This window comes from Fukomys damarensis, unplaced genomic scaffold (genome assembly GCF_012274545.1).
Source record: "Fukomys damarensis isolate Sample0158 unplaced genomic scaffold, DMR_v1.0_HiC HiC_scaffold_35, whole genome shotgun sequence".
Lineage (NCBI taxonomy): Eukaryota > Metazoa > Chordata > Mammalia > Rodentia > Bathyergidae > Fukomys > Fukomys damarensis.
Window position 1 is genome coordinate 42,688,298 of NW_022900947.1, and position 17,280 is coordinate 42,705,577.

Sequence of the window (17,280 nt, forward strand, 5' to 3'; positions counted from 1 at the left end):
CAAACTGAAAACTAATTTTATAACTTTATTAAAAATAAAAGGAAAGGTCAGGGATTTACTGCACCTACCTCACGCAGTCCTGAGTTTGATCACCAGTACTGGAAAAAATAAAGAAAATAAAAGGGATGTTGCTTGCTGCTATTAAACATGTTTATACTAAAATTTAAAATACTGGATTATGTGAGATAGGAAGTTTTCCAAAAAATTTATTAGGTAAGTAAAATATTGCTATTTGTTTTGATAGATATTTTTCTTTGGAGATTATGGTTGAAACTTCAAAATGATTCGTTGTTTTAATTTTTTAGTTATTTTCCATTTTGAGACAAAATCTCATTAATTTGCCTAGGCTAGGCTGGAATTTGCCATCTTCCTGACTCAGCCTTATGCACCACCGTGCTCAGTTTATAAATGTTGCTTTCTTAGTTGTGTATGTACCAGTTGTTGGATTGCAAGTATTATGTTCTTTTACTTATAGTTATTTTTTATTTGCTAATCATTTGCTTCTTGAACAAATTAGAAGAAGCCTCATAAAGCCTATTATTTTATTAATAGTTTTGGTTTGGTTTTTTGTTTTTGTTGCTGTTGTTGTCTTTTGTTTTTAGCATGTGTGTGGTACTAGGGATTGAACTTCAAGCCTTCATACTGAGCTACATCTCAGCCCTTTTTAAATTTATTTATTTATTGACACAAGGTCTTGCTAAATTGCCCAGGCTGCGTCAAGAACTTGAAATCCTTCTGCATCAGCTTCAAGGGTGCTAGGGTTACAAGTATGCACCATCATGCTTGGCTATTAGTAGACTTAAGGAATTAATCAAATAGACACTTAAGTGTTCGGATTATCCTTGTCTCTAAGGTAGTTGGTTATTTTATTGATTCATAATTACTTTCTTCAGTGTTATTTTTAAAAGGTCAATAATTCTCAATATCCATGAAAAGAGTAGGGGCTAGGGAAATTGATTTAGATTTTCTGGCACTTAATGAGCCTGTGTGATTTTTGGATAAGTCACTAACCTTTGTTTCCTTTACTGTTCTGGGGATTGAATAAATTAACACATCCCAGGTGCTAGAGCAGGATCTGGCATAGAGTGAGTGTTCTGTCTTGTAGAGATAATGATCAGCTATTTGTTTTTTCTTTCTTAGTAACTCTCTCTCCTTTGAGAAGGCATATTGTGAGTACAGGCTCAACAGAATTGAAAATGCCTTGAAGACAATAGAAAGTGCCAACCAGCAGACAGACAAACTAAAAGAGCTATATGGACAAGTGGTGAGTACTGCTTTAAACACCTGTGGATCATCATCATCCTGAATGAGCATGCCTCTAACAAGGTCAAAGTTGAGGAAACCCAGCCCATCATGAAGTTCCACAAGACTAGCCACCAAATCAGTTCTTGAAGTATGAAAATTTTTTTCTCCAGTATTGGGAATCAGACCCAGGGACATTATACCACTGAGCTATACCCCCAGCCCTTTTTTAAAAATTTGTTATTTTAAGACAGAGTTTTGCTAAGGCCAGGTGTGGTGGCACACACCTATAACCCCAGCACTTGGGAGGCTGAAGCAGGAGGATCCCTGGGAGTTTGAGACCAACCTGGGCTACATAGTGAGTTCCAGGTCAGTCTCAAAAAACCAAAACAAAAAACAAAAAAAAAAGAGAGTTTTGCTAAATTGCTGGCAAATTTAAGGCTGGCCTCCAATTTATGATCCTTCTGTATCATCCCAAGTAGCTGAGATTGCAGTCCTGCCCAGCACGTTTTCTCCTTTTGATCTTCATTTGTATATGTTTGTATAAGTGGTGTATGTCATAGTCTATGAACAAACCACTTACTTGGTATAACTAGAAAATTAAAGAACTAGCCTAGTGCTTTGTGATCCCAGCACTAGGAAGGCTGAAGCAGGAGGATCACCATAAATTTGAAGCCAGCCTGGGCTACAGTGAGTTCAAGGCCAGCCTGAACTGCATAGTGAGACTCTCCAAAAATTCAAAATGAGAAAGAAAAAATATAAATAGCTATGAAATCTGATTTTTTAATTAGAAAGATGGAGGCTAATGAGCTTATATATTTACACAGGTTTGAAACTATTTCTAGTATTTAACTGATATTTTAATTCTAAGTTTAAAATCATGATAGATACATATTTTGGTGATTTCTTCTATCCCATAGGACAAATATTGTTTCTGAAAATAATGCTTTTTTTTTAATATTGTTTTTGGGACATAAAATTAAACTTGAGCCAGGTGTGGTAGTGCACGCCTATAATTCCAGTACTGGGAGGCTGAGGCAGGAGAATCACCTCAAGTGTGAGGCCAGCCTGAATCACATAGCAGGACTATCTCAAAAATAAATAAATGATATAAATGAAGCAATATAAAATAGGGCTACTATTGATGAGAGGACAGAAATGTGTAAACTGGTTACATTTCAGTGTTGAAGGGCATCAGTCTCTGTTGTACATGGACAGATTAACAAAGAGGTAGTTGTTGTCCTTTAAGAACAGCTTTATGGGGCCAGGTATTTGGTTCAGTGGTTCTGCTGCCTGCCTTGCAATTCCAAAGGCCCCAGTTCGATCCCCAGCACCCAAAAAAACAAAACAAGAACAGCTTTAACTCTGCAACCCCTTAAGAATAAGGGAACAGGCTGGGCATGGTGGCACATGCCTGTAATCCCAGCCCTCGGGAGCCTGAGGCAGGAGGATCACTGTGAGTTCGAGACCAGCATGGGATACAAAGTGAGTTCCAGGTCAGTCTCAACTACATAATGAGACCCTGTCTCAAAAAACTAAAAAAAAGAATAAGGAACCAAAGTCTCAGAAGAAATGAGGTAGGATAAAAGAAATAAGTAGAAAGGATACAAGGAAATCAGAAATTTTAAAGTTATAGTTTAAAGAAAAATTGCAGCTTCAGACGACAAGCCTGGCTTATTTACTTTTTTCCCTTCTCCCAGACTTCAAATATGTGCAATTTTCTTTAGCTGTAAAGGGTCTGACTATTCCTTTTTACTTGCAAATGGTCCACTTTCACCCATGAAAGAACTACACTTTGGCATTTCCCAGAGAAATGGCTCACTAAGGACAGGACATCTTTCCATCCTGTAGGACTATAGATTATTTAGTTCCACAGATTTCCACCTCCTAAAACATGTAAAAGATCCCCAATTTCCAACTATATTGTACCTCATTTCTTTGAGCACCCACACTCTGCTCTTGGGTGTATCCTGTACCTACCTCTAATCCTTCTCATACCTCTTTAAAAAGAAAAAGCAGCTTGAGTAGGCTTTCATGCCTCTTCATGATAGTCCACCCTACACTTGGTGTATTTTTTATTTTTATTTTTTCCTCCATTTTTACTGAACCCAAACTCAGTTTGCAGGGCCTATTTTCCCCCCAGCTTTCTGATTTTTTTCTAGCTTTAATAAATATAAAACACTGCCACCATTAAAAAAAAAGCAGCACCTTGAATAAGCAGAAATTGTGAGTTATTGAGATTATTCTGTACAATAGCTGATTCTGAGAAACAAGAAAATATTATATATAATGAATTTCTATAAAATAGTAATTATGATATTTAAATTTTTTCCTATTTACTGGGGATTAGTAATTATTTTGTCTTGTGGAAATTTTTTATTGTAATTCAGATTCAGGTAATAGAATAGATTTCTTAGAAAAATTTCTAGGTACTTTGATTTCAAGAAGGAAGTTAAAAGAAATTCTTTTGCGGGGGCAGGGGAGATTAATGGAAATTGAACCCAGGACCTTCCCATTTCCCACTATTATTTTGAGATAAGGTCTCACTAGTTACTAAGTTACTCATGCCAAGATCCAACTTGGGATTCTCCTGCCTCAGCCTCCCACCATGCCTGACTCTAAAAATTACTTTTCTAACTTGAATAATGCTTACAAATCTGTTATATAGTAAAGATGTATTGTATTTGAAAGTGTCTTATAGCACACAGAACTAATTTAAAAATTATATAAGATAAACATATAATTGCCTGTGTTATGCTGAATTAGATTCTCATTTAGTGATTCCCCAGAACATTAGTGTGGTGTCAGGGATATAACGCTATTATTAGTGTTCTTTGATTTTTTTTTTTTTTTTTTTTTTTTTTTTTTTTTTTTTTTTTTTTTTTTTTGCTTTTTGTTCCTTAGTTATACCGTTTGGAACGCTATGATGAATGCTTAGCTGTGTATAGAGATCTCGTGCGAAATTCCCAAGATGATTATGATGAGGAAAGGAAAACAAACCTTTCTGCAGTTGTTGCAGCTCAAAGCAATTGGGAAAAAGTGGTTCCAGTGAGTATTCTCATGCATCCATGCAGCCATGGAATAGTCCTTGTGCCTGGTGTTTGACTGGTGTTCTGCTCCATGACAGGAGAACTTGGGCCTCCAGGAAGGCACCCACGAACTGTGCTACAACACCGCCTGTGCACTGATTGGACAAGGCCAGCTGAACCAGGCAATGAAAATCCTACAGAGAGCTGAAGGTTGGAAGTTTGTTAAGGTTGCTGTTAACATAATGTGGATAAAACTTGTAGAGTACCTCCAAAAATTGCATTTGATATTTATGAAATATTAAATGGAAATAGTACTGAGGCAGTGGGAATTATTCAGAGTTCATCTAGACTCTTTCATTTTGACCATATCTTTTTTGTCTAATCAGTAAGGCAGTCCACTTGTTCATGTTCAGTTTATTCTACCTTAAAATTTAAACATTGAGGATTAGCTTTTTGAGCAAACTATTATGATTGTTACATGTAAATAAAGTGACTTAATGTCAAGCATTTACAGCAGTACAAGACATACAGTAAAACATTCGGTATTAGTTACTAGAATTGTTGGATTATTCTGCTGTGGTAGTTAATATGCTATGTGTGCTTCAGCACGAGTGTGCATGCAAACACAGCATCATTACATGTATGTATTTCTAGAACCATTCAAGCACATTGTTAACTCTAGTATGTTTTTATATACAATATTTACATGCTTTAAAGCTTTTAATTAAGGAAAAAAGGGGGTTAGGGAGTGTAGCTCAGTAGTAGAGTGTGAGCTTAGCATACACAAAACCCTAGGACAAATCCCAGCACCAAAAAGGAAGGAGGAAGGAAGACAAGGAAGAAAGGAGGGAGGAAAACAAAATGAAACATTTCAATTTTCAGTTCCTGAAACATTTAGACTTCTGTGTACATTATCTGCAGAAACTATAAAAATGTTGTTATAGGGACTTCAGTGAATGGTGGGGAATGAAAAAAAGAGATGAAATGGGGTCTGCTTTACTATTAAATTTTTTAAAATATTTATTCCATTCTCCCACCTCAAGCCCCTTTCCCTCCCTATGTACAAAAGCTTTGTTTCCATGTTTTCCTTCTATTTTCACTTTTTTTCTTATCTCTTCCTTCCTCCCTCCCTCCCTCTTCCCTTGTTCCCCTTTCCATTTGAACACTGTTAAATTTTAAAAGTTAAGTTCTAGGGATTTAGCTCAGTGGTTCCGCCACCTGCCTCGCAAGCACAAGGACCCAAGTTCGATCCCCGGTACCGAATAAAAAATTTTAAAGTTAAAATAATAAATATCAGAGCATCATGAGAAGAAAAATCCATTTAAGGACTAGAATTTAGGGGCTGGGGACGTAGCTCAGTAGAGTGCTTGCCTAATATGCTTGAGGTGTTGGGTTTGATGCCCAGCACCACAAGTAAGTAAGTAAGTAAAAAAATTTTCCTGGTTGTGGTGGCATGTGCCCTACTTCCAGCACTTGGGAGGCCGAAACAGGATAGTCATTTCACCTAGTAGTTCCAGATCAACCTGTATAACCCTGTCTCAGAAAGAAGGAAAATTTCTCAGTCATGCCCAGTATTGACAGTGATACAGAAGAGCACCCTCATACCATGCAGGCTTGAGTGTAAAAGCACTCCAGACTTCACACTGGACAGTTTGGCAATGTGTAAGATTTAAAAGTTTGCATTCTTTGAATTCCATTTCTAGAAATTTATTTTAAGGAAATAATTTGATAAACTCATGTATGTATCTGAATATTAATTAAAAGGATATATGAACAAAATCTTAGAGCATAAGTTTCTATGCCATTAAAAGATTGACTACAATTTACTGTAATCCCAAAATAGATTGCCATGCAGTAATTAAAACTAAAATGTAAAAAATAATGTTGATTCATATTTATTATAACACAAGTCCATAGTATATTAAATGGGACAGGGGCAGCTGATTTAGCTCAGTGGTGCCACCACCTGCCTCACAAATGCAAAGACCCGAGTCCAATCCCTGGTACCAAAAAAAATTATATTAAATGGGAGTGAGTTAATATAGTATATAGAATATTCCACTTTAATGCAGGTTTATATAACAAATAGCTAAAATTCTAGCAGTGTTTATTAGATGGTGGAATTATTATCTTTATTTTTTTTGTAATTTGTGTTTTGCAATCAATTATTATTACATTTACACTTTCTAAAAATGTTAGTGTGGAGAATACAAATGAAAGGAAAAGTGCTAGAGACTGATAATCAAGGACCTGTTTAATTTTATCTTATTTTTTAGTGTATGGTCAGATTAGTAGATACTGAACCTAGATCCTTTACACTGAGCTATATCTCTAGTTTCTCACATGTTTTTTTCCTTTCAGAGATAGGGTCTTAGATCAAGTCTTTTTTTTTTTTTTTTTTTTTTTTTTTTTTTTTTTTAATTCTCTTTTTCTGGTACTAAGACTCAAACTCAGGACCTTGCACTTGCAAGGCAGGTGCTGTACCATGCAACTAAGCTAAATCCCTGTTCAGAAATAGGGAATCTTTCTAATTGGCCAGGTAGGCTCGAATTTCATTCCTTCTGTCTCAGCCTTCCAGGGTGCTGGGATTATAAGTGTGTGACCACACCCAGCTATGGACCAGTAATGTTTATACAGTAAATGTGATGCTAACATAAATTTTACATTTTCTTGTTAATAAGATTATTTTTAATGGTAAACACAAGGCCCTGAGTTCAATTTCTGGATACCAAAAAAAAGGATTATCTTTAAATTTCCTCAGTTTAGTTCTTGCTCTTTGGTATGATGAAAACATGGTAATTGCCCAGCAATACTAATTTTAAAACAATTTTTCTCCTGTAGATCTTTGCCGTCAGTCATTTTCAGAAGACTCTGTAAGTATTTTGTTGTTAAACTCAAACTTTACCCTTCTAATATAGTTAGTAGGAAGTTTCACGGTACTATTTACCAACTTTTTATAATAGATGGTAGGGTTGGGGATTTAGCTCAGTGGTTCCGCTGCCTATCTTGCAAGCGCGAGGACCCGAGTTTGATCCCTGGTACCAACAAAACAACAACAAAATAAATATATATGTATGTATATATATATATATATATACATACATATATATTTATATTCTAATATAATCATATTAGGAACACTCATGATTGATGAAGTTATTTGATGTTATTTGATGAAGTCTACTCAGGTGAGACATCGTAATACCATAAGCATTTTATCTTAATATAAAAATTCTTCTAGTTTAGGTTATGGGACTAAAGTCTTGACTGCAGGTCTGCTCAAAGGAATTCCATGTGTTTTTCTTTAAAATCCATACATAATCCAGCATTCCTGATGTCTGCTTTTTTTTTTTTTTTTTTTTTTTTTTTAATAGGAAATAGTTTGATTCCAGAGATTTAATAGGTACTAACTCTTACCAATCACCATTGTTTGGCTCATATCTAATCAGACAGTAATTTTCTGTAGGAATTTGCCTTTAGTAAATCTTCCTGAGCATTCTGCATGGTTGACCTTAAAACGAGTCTCTTTTTGGACCAGGGATTTAGCTCAGTGGTTCTGGTGCCTGCCTCACAAGCACAAGGACTGGAATTTGATCCCCAGTACCCACACAAACAAACAAAACAATAAAAACAAGTCTCTTTTCACCCGGGATTTAGCTGAGTGGCACTGTGCCTGCCTCAAGTGCAAGGTCCTGAGTTCGATCTCCGGTAACAACAACAACAAAACAAGTCTCTCTTCACTTTCATAGCTCATCTTTTATTATAGTGTTTAAGTTTTACCATTTCTGTATCAAACATAATTGGCATAACATATTTGGGCACAAGCATAGGACTTCTGGTCAGCATCACCAAGTTAGCTCCAGGGTGCTGGGTTAGTAAAGGTAAGAGCCTACTAGCTTTGAGCTTTCACCATACATGAGTATCATCAGCTAACGCTCTAGGAGCACTGAAGAATGGATTCATCTGGAACATCAGTTAAGAGAGCTAATTACAGAGTTAGTTATAAAACTAATTATAGAATTCCAACTTTTTAAGTTCTTTCTAGAGTATTTTATAAATTTTGGCTGAAGTTATGGTAGAATTGACAAGCATCTTAAAAATGTGTTCTTAGGAGAAAATTGTGTTTCTAAAACTTAGGGATATTGTAAAAAGCTAAACTTGCATGTGGACTTTTTACATTATTTTTTCATTCTTGGGTTTTAGAAGTAATGATCAATACATGGTATTTCCAAGTTTGTTGTCATCTTCTTTCAAGATCTTTTTGGCATTTTCCCTTAAATTTAACTCTCTTTTGGTGCCAGTTTTAAATTTTAAAGAACTGACTCGGGGGGATATTACTGTCTTACCAAGGATTATATATTTTTCATATGTTTGTGTCACTTGGTATATAAAAGTAGATCAGTTTGGAAAATGTACAGGAAAAAACGTTTCTTGTTTTCCTTAGGATGGCACAGAGGAAGACCCACAGACAGAACTGGCCATCATTCACGGTCAGATGGCCTACATTCTGCAGCTTCAGGGCTGTACAGAGGAGGCTTTACAGCTTTACAATCAGATAATAAAACTGAAGTAAGTGAACTTTAGAAATGAATTATCTTTTAGAGGAGATAAGGCTTCTTTTTAAAGATTTGTTCAGTTTTAACTACTGCTTCTTGTTCACAGGCCAACAGATGTGGGATTACTAGCTGTAATTGCAAATAACATCATTACCATCAATAAGGTATGGAATATCCATGGCTTTCCATATATTTCATATAAAAAATAGATTATTCCAGCTTTTATTCTAAGATAAGTGTTCTTTTTTCCATGACAAAAAAAAGTTCAATGCAACAAAATCGCAACTTTCACAATGTGTTGATTGTTAACTTTCACAATGTTGATGATTCTGCCATGCATATTCAAGATATAAAACTTTTTTTAGTTGTAGGCTCTGGACTTTGATATACTCCTCTTGACCCATTTTATAATAATATGGAAAACCTTTTTATTAAAAGTTATGACTTGTCTGAACTTTTAAATATATGCATATTTTATGTGATTTATTCATCTGCTGCATCTGAAAGTACAAATTTTCAATTTTCCCCTGAGTTTTTTTGGGGGGAAGTGAGGCATGAGCAAGTGCCATGACCTCTCTCACATTTCCACCCTATTTAAAAAATTACTGGTAGCTCTATAGGCTATCCTAACTTGGCACACTGTGCTAATCAAATTAAGCAACATTTGGAACTGTGTTCATGGAAAAAAAAAAGTTCAGATTTGAAATCTAAGTCAATAGAAAATAAAAATATCTAACATTTGATTTCTCTTGATATGCCATGTGAATTTTCAAGTGCCATTTTCTGTCCCCATGGTAATCTTTTTAGATGGTAGTTCTTCTTCCAGTTTATAGAAATATAATTTAAGTCAAAAAGAAGTTGAGTAATTTGTATAAGGCCATAGCTAGTAAAAGGTAGAAGTGGGATTTACAGTCTAGTGTCTGACTGCAGAGTGTCTTCTTTGTAATACTTCTCTCTGATAACAGAAGTGCTGAGAGTTCTCAGATGTGAGATAGTGGTATTAAAGGAGTAGTCATTAACAGGTTTCTGAACATTGTGCTGGCATTTGAATTTGTGCAGAAGTATGAACCTGCCAATGTTTATGAGTTTTGAAATCCTAATCAGAACAAATCCCTATTACTGATACATATGTAGATGCGGTAAAAAGAGTATGTGAAACACTAAATTAATATCTCCACCTTAATTTAATTTATACATTGAATTTTTATCAATTTATAAATTATTTCTTTGGGGAGGGTACCAGGGATCGAACTAGGGTCCTTGCACTTGTGAGGCAGATGGTGGAACCACTGAGCCAAATCCCCAGCCCTATAAATTATTTCTAATCACTTCCTCCTTTAGTACTGGGGATTGAACCTAGGGCCTTGCATGTGGTAGCCAAACACTGCCACTGAGCTGCGTGTGTGTGTGTGTGTGTGTGTGTGTGTGTGTGTGTGTATGCACTCTCAGCCCTACTTCTCACTTTTTATTCAAAATAGTACTAGATACAGTAGATAATGCACAAGAAATAAACATAGTCTTAATTACTGCATAGTTTAAAATCTCATTCTGGTGTTGAAAAATATGCACATTTACATTTCTTGTCTGTATACTTTGTAACCCACCCTGTATTACCATGCCCCATACTGGGGATTGAACCTAGGGCCTTCCTGCTGAATTATATCCCATCTGTTTTGAAACAGGATCTCACTATAAGTCACTAAATTGTCCAGACTGGGCAACTTAAGATCCTACTGCCTCAGCCTCCCAGAGTGATGGGATTACACGTGTGTGCCTCCACATCTGACTTACTTTTTGTAAATCATATCTTGTGAAAGGAAAAAGCTCTTGCGGGCAAATCTGATCCTGGGAGAATATGGTTTTACTTGTTAAGCAACAAAATAAACGTATATATGAAGAAATGTTTATGATTTGTGGGCTACAATGAGGAAACAACAGGATGCACAGATGTTCTATAGTTTAAAAAAAGATTAAGTGCTCTGGTGCGAAGAACTAAATGTGTAAATAAGGTCCAAATTATATAATTGATAATGTGAAATAGGAAGAAAAGGGCTAAAGGAGTAGAAGAAGTGAGAAGGGTAGGAGAAAGGAAAGAAGGGGAAAAAAAATATGAGAAAAGGGAAAAATGGAAACAAAGACTTTGTAAATAGGGAAGGGTGCAGGGGGTAAGGGAAGGCAGGGGTATAGGGAAAAAATATTAACCAAGACACATCATGTAAAGGTACAAGATCCCAGTGATGAATGTAACTGTACTGTATACCTAAAAAGTACCAGTAAACTCAATGAAAAAAAAAAAAAAAGATTAAGTGATGTCAAGGTCTAGGAATCCTTGAAAATCAAGTTTTTTAATAATTGTCATGGCAGAGTTTAATCTCATTGCTGTACACGAAGAATTAAAGTATAAAACAGTAACATGAGAACAAACCTATAAGTTTGGTTCCTTTTTTCAGGGTCTTGCTATATTGCGTAGGCTGGCTTCAAATTCCTGGGTTCAAACACTCCTCCTGAGTAGCTAGGAATACTTGAAAATGTGGTTTCTTGAGGATTGAATTATATAAAAGGCATTTTTTTGCTGTACTTTAAAATAGTTTCACGTTTACTGTTCTGATTTTGTTTGTTTGGAGATGTGATCTCACTGTGTTGTGTAGGCTGGCCTCAAACTTACAGTCTCAGGCCATCCTCCTGCTCTGCCTGCCAAGTAGCTGGGATAGCTGGCAGGATGCTGCGTGCCTGTAATCCCAGCATTTTGGGAGGCTGAGGTAGAAGGCTCATTAAGTCAAGGCCAGCCTGGGCTACAGAGTGAGACACTGTCTTAACCAACCAACCAAGTATCTGGGATTGCACATATATATCACCATGTCCAATTTCAGGTTGCTTTTGGTGCTGCACAATCAGAAAAAGTAGAATTTATTATCTTAGACTTTTTATTTGCTTTTTGTTTTTAAGCTAGTGGAAGATTTCCTTTAAGAGTTATAAGGGCCAGGAATTTAGCTCACTGGTTCCCCCGCCTGCCTCACAAATGCAAGGTCCTGAGTTCATTCTGGTACCAAAAAAAAAAAAGCAGTTTTAGCTGTTCATGATGGTACAAACCTGTAATCCCAGCTATCAGGAGCCTGAGGCAGGGAATTGCAAGTTTGAAACTAGGGCAGGCAATTTGGTGAGACTGTCTTAAAACTTTTTAAAAAGTATATATAGGATGTGATTCAATGGTTTAATCCTCAGTGCTGATGAAAAATAAAAGTTGTATCATCTGTTTGTTTGTAAATACATTATTTTATAAAGCACCTATTTGTAAGTAACTATATCATTTAAATGGGCTGATGAGTAGATACTCGAATGCTTACTTTGTCTTAATGCAGTGAGTTAGTTGTCTCCTTTTCTTGAGAGGCTTGTGATTTTCTATTATTCTTAACAGAACTTCTATTAGGCAGGTGATACTGTATCACCCCACACAAAAATTTCAGAAACTGAGCTTGTATTTCTTCGTAGTTGACAAAGAAGGGCTTTAGAACAGGACAAACAGACGATGTATTACTTGGGTGGGTTCCAGAGTGGTGTGAATATTTCTAAAGTTTGTTTAATGATGTATTTAATATAGTGATGGTTTCTATCAAGAATAGATTATCTGGGCCAGGAATTTAGCTTAGTGGCACTGTTCCTGCACTCCACAAGCGCAAGGTCCTAAGTTTGATTCCCAGTACTGGAAAAGAACAAAAGGAATAAGTTACTTCATTTATCATCTTTAAATTCTAAAGGGCATAGCTTGGCGAAATTGCACAGGTATTTTTGTAGTCCTGATACACAATAATTACTATATTTTTTTTTCTTGAAAAAGCTCGAAACAGTTAACAGGGGAAACGTAACACAGAAGTCTTGTTCTCCCCTTCAAAGCAGCCCACTTTTTACCTTTTCTTACCTAGAAAAAGGAATCCTGTTTTTAGAAGGCTATAAGAGGAGTGGGGCTAAACTGTGATTTAAAAATATGAACATCAGGCCGGGGATTTAGCTCAGTGGTGCCACCGCCTGCTTCACAAGTGCAAGGTCCTGAGTTCAATCCCCAGTACCAAAAAAAAAAAAAAAAGAAAGAAAAAGAAATTTTAAAATATGAATACTAGTGGATTTGAATTGCAGAGAATTTTTTATAACTGAACCAAGAACCTGAGACAAGTTTATGTGCATTTTATTGGTTTAGATGCCCCAACATGTATTTACATCCAAGCTCTCTTGTGTTTATATAAAATAACTAAATAAGATCACACAAGAGAGCCGGGCATGGTGGCGCATGCCTGTAATCCCAGCATTCAGGAGGCTGGAGGCAGAAGGATCACTGTGAGTTCGAGACGATCCTAGGCTACATAGTGAGTTCCAGGTTAGTCTCAACTACATAGTGAGACCCTGTCTCAAAAAAAAAAAAAGATCACAAAAGAGTTGAAATTAGATATTCTGCTAATGGTGGGTGAACTTTTTTTTTGGTCAGGACCAAAATGTCTTTGACTCCAAGAAGAAGGTGAAATTAACCAACGCAGAAGGAGTAGAGTTTAAACTTTCCAAGAAACAACTGCAAGCCATAGAATTTAACAAAGCTTTACTTGCTATGTACACAAACCAGGTAAGTAATATGCCTCTGGTTCTTGGCTAAACCTTTTGTATGGCATATGAGGCATATTGGGTGTATTAGTCTAAACTATTTTTGTTTTTTGTTTTTTTTGTTGTTGTTGTTTTTTTTTGTTTTTTTACTGGGGATCAAACTCAGGTCCTTGCGCTTGTGAGGCAGGTGGCGGCACCACTGAGCTAAATCCCCAGTTTAAGTTATTTTTGTTTTGTTTTGTTTTTTAATATTTTTATCTTATTTCTTCAGAGTATCGTGTGTCATAGATTTTATCTTTTAAACAAGTAATTTACCCAGTTCTGTGTAAAATAGGTTAATGGCTTTTAAGAGAAAGAAGACAGTACTACCTTTAAAGAAATGACATTCTCATTATTTTTAGTCTCTCTGTATTAAAATAGAATCATCAGGGCCAGGAATTTAGCTCAATGGCACTGTGCCTGTCTCACAAGCACAAGGTCCTGAGTTCCATCCTCGGTACTGCCAAAAAATAAAAGAATCATAAGAGATGCCCGTATGATTATAGATTTAAGATTCTTTCCATTTTAATTGGGATAATCACAAATTACACATGTTACAGAGATCAATTCTAATATAATATATGCATTTTAATTCAAAATTCATACTTGTCTAGAATATAAATCTTTAATGGGAGAGTGAGGCAGTAACATTTTTATTATTTAAAAACTGAGTCGTTACTAATATGTCTTGTGGTTTTTAATAATTGATGCATTTTTTTAATCTGTAATTTAGATATTGAAACGAATGGTTAGAACTTGTTAAAAGGTTTTTTAGAACTCATAGTTTATACTCAGTATGTGGAAATTTTTTCTTTTAAGAAAAAATTAATGGATGCATTAAACTGATTTTCTATCAGCAGTTCTTCACCTATTTTTATTTCAGCTGTTTTCCATTTCTTTCCTTTTTGGTTATTTAGTGTGCATTTTCACTATCTCATTTTTGTTTCTGGGGGAAACATATAGGCAGAGCAATGTCGCAAAATATCTACTGGTTTACAGTCCCAAAGTCCTGAGCATCTCCTGCCAGTGTTAATCCAAGCAGCCCAGCTCTGCCGGGAAAAGCAGCACACAAAAGCAATAGAGCTGCTTCAGGTAAAGACATTATTCTTGGATTAATGAAGTATCAGGCACCCTTGTTTTGTTTCCTTATACTGTAAGCTTGTAAGTTTAATGGAAAAGCTAATAGATACTCTACCACTAGATAAATTAAAATATCACCTTAATTAATCCTTATGTTATAGCTTTGTTTTACATATAAATTTACATAAGCGCTGAAGAATGCTTTCATTTGATGATGCATTTAATGTGTTAGGGGCTGATTTTAGGCTTTTAATACCAATACTAAACCCTCTGTTTCAATAGTGTATTCTCTGGCGATTCCTACTCCAAAATCTCAAACAATTAGGGAGATACTTAGTTTTTATTAACCCACACCTGCTAATATTACATGTTTGAATTTCATGAGTAGAGACTGTTGGAGAGATCGACAAGGTAATATTAGGATTGTCCTGAGACTCAAAGTTGCCTATAAAAGACCATCAATAAGGAGGCACTCTTTGAATATCTTCCTTAAAAAAAAAAAAGTTTATGTAGTAGTCTGTATTGTTTCTTTATTAGTAACTTCCAGAAAATTTGCTACTACATTATACTTTCAGAGCATACCTTATTTAAAGCAAAACAGATGTCAAGTAAATTTTTTTCCAAGTTAAGAATTTGACCTGAAATAAGTTTAATACTTGAAAATTTTTTTTAGCTGAGGTGTGTAATTGTAATGACTATAATTGTGTGGATTGTGATTTTTTTTTCCCAATTAAAAATATTTTAGGAATTTTCAGATCAGCATCCAGAAAATGCAGCTGACATTAAGCTGACCATGGCACAGTTGAAAATTTCTCAAGGTACTAATATTTGATTTTAAAGTTTTTGTAAAATGATAAGGCACACATATTATTGTTTCAATCATGAAGCTAGGTTGTGTGATCTCCAGCATTTAGTGACCTTTTTTGCGGTTTTTCCTATTTCATGAGAATGAACCTCAGTCTGGGTGTTGAAGGTTAGTAGAAGAAAAGATTCCTCTGTTCCAAAAGTTCTTACTCAGATTTTCTACATGTCATGTGTAAAAATGCTTTTATATCTGCCACCTGTAATATTTGCGTGAATAAGAAAAGGATTACTTTATGTTGTTCTTTCCAGTATATCTTACCTTGGCCTTTTTATCCTTCATCTATACTTGGCCACCTGTAGAATTTAATAACTGATATGTTTAATTCTTAAGAGAACTGTCAATATTTTGCTATTTTGAACCAACCTTGAGTGATTTCCTAAAATTGTGTTGAATAGTATACCAGCCACATGTAATTATTTCAAATTTAATCAAAATTAAATTTAAATTTCAGTTCCTCATTTGTGCTAGCCATTCTTCCGAAATGTAGTAGCCACATGCAGTTAGTGGCCACCATATTGGTTAGCACAGTTAATAGAGCATTTTCATCACTACAGGAAATTCTGTTAGACAGCTGTGATGTAGCGCATACCTTCTCAATGAGAGTGATAAGTAGTCAACAAAAGCTTAGCTATTGGAATGGCAGAAATGAAAATTTCATGGATTAGGAAAGGGGAGTCAGCAATTAGGAAAAAAATGTCTAAGAAGGCTCCTTAATGAAGCAACAATTAAAGAAAAATTTAAAACTGCTGCTAATATACTTGCAAATTTTTGCAAATTTCATTCTATTTATCATTCTAAAATTATTGAGTCAGTCATGGTTTTTGTTTTTTTGAAAACGAGGGCTCTCAAGTTATTGAGGTTTTCAATGAATAGAAAATCAGAATATTTTTGTTTTTGTTGTTTTAAGACAGGGTCTCATTTTGTAGTTCAGGCTGGTCTTGAGCTCTGTGTAGCCTAGGCTGACCTCGAACTCTGCAATCTTCCTACTTCAGCCTCTTGAGGCCTGGGATTACAGGTATGTGCTACCACACCCAGCTGAAAATCAGAATCTTAACCCCACAAATTTTCCATTGCACTCATGTCTACAACAGCATATTTCAAGGCCTTTGGGGAAAGGTCCCCATGACCACTTTCAAGTTAGTCTGATAACTAGAAACCAACAGATTGGCAATTGAAAGACTTCTTTTCTGTAGCAACTCTGCTGCTAAGCTTTTTGTGAGCTTCACCAAGCTTTGTTATTTCCTTATGAGTCGTGGTCCTTATGTGTAAAACTGTACACTATCCTCAAGACCCCAAAGCTTGTGTATTTAAAGATGTTACAAGCCAGGCATAGTAATGCATGCCTGTAAATTCTAGCATTCAGGAAACTGAGGCTGAAGGATTGCTGTGAGTTCAAGGCCAGCCAGAGAAACATAATTCAAGTCTAGACTGATCTATATGATGAGACTCTATCTCAAAAAAAAAGATGTTACAAAGACTCATGTTACCTTCCCTAAGGAAAAGTGATGGAATGAAGTAAACTTTCTTGCCCTCTCCCCAGTATACTTTCTTCACTGTGGTGCTGATTTTGTTTTGAATCTCTTAAGGTAATATTTCCAAAGCATGTCTAATTCTGAGAAGCATAGAAGAATTAAAGCATAAACCAGGCATGGTGAGTTTCTAACTAAAATACTACAAGACTAAAAAGATAGTGGAATTGATATTCCATTTATATATCTGATGTTTCTTTATTAATTACAGTTTCTACTTATTTTCTTACATAGATTCATAAGGAAAAAGTAGTAGAGGGAGTAAAGATAGTCACTTAACTATTATAAGTTTATTTATTTTGTGCTTTGCTTTTTTTGGGTTTTTTTTTTTTTTTTTTTTTTTTTTTTTTTTT

The 17,280-nt window shown here is 35.3% G+C and overlaps 1 protein-coding gene across 2 annotated transcripts in view; it reads left to right on the forward strand.

The window, feature by feature from the left end:
* Positions 1-17,280, forward strand: part of Srp72 (signal recognition particle 72) — a 32,260-nt gene that overhangs the window by 3,460 nt on the left and 11,520 nt on the right. For both annotated transcript variants that reach the window (XM_010640315.3, XM_010640325.2), the window contains exons 3-12: positions 1,141-1,264; positions 4,147-4,290; positions 4,370-4,481; positions 7,113-7,144; positions 8,716-8,840; positions 8,934-8,991; positions 13,305-13,436; positions 14,417-14,545; positions 15,279-15,351; positions 16,985-17,049. In XM_010640315.3, the coding sequence (XP_010638617.1) occupies positions 1,141-1,264; positions 4,147-4,290; positions 4,370-4,481; positions 7,113-7,144; positions 8,716-8,840; positions 8,934-8,991; positions 13,305-13,436; positions 14,417-14,545; positions 15,279-15,351; positions 16,985-17,049 (994 nt within the window). The remainder of the gene's footprint in view (positions 1-1,140; positions 1,265-4,146; positions 4,291-4,369; positions 4,482-7,112; positions 7,145-8,715; positions 8,841-8,933; positions 8,992-13,304; positions 13,437-14,416; positions 14,546-15,278; positions 15,352-16,984; positions 17,050-17,280) is intronic.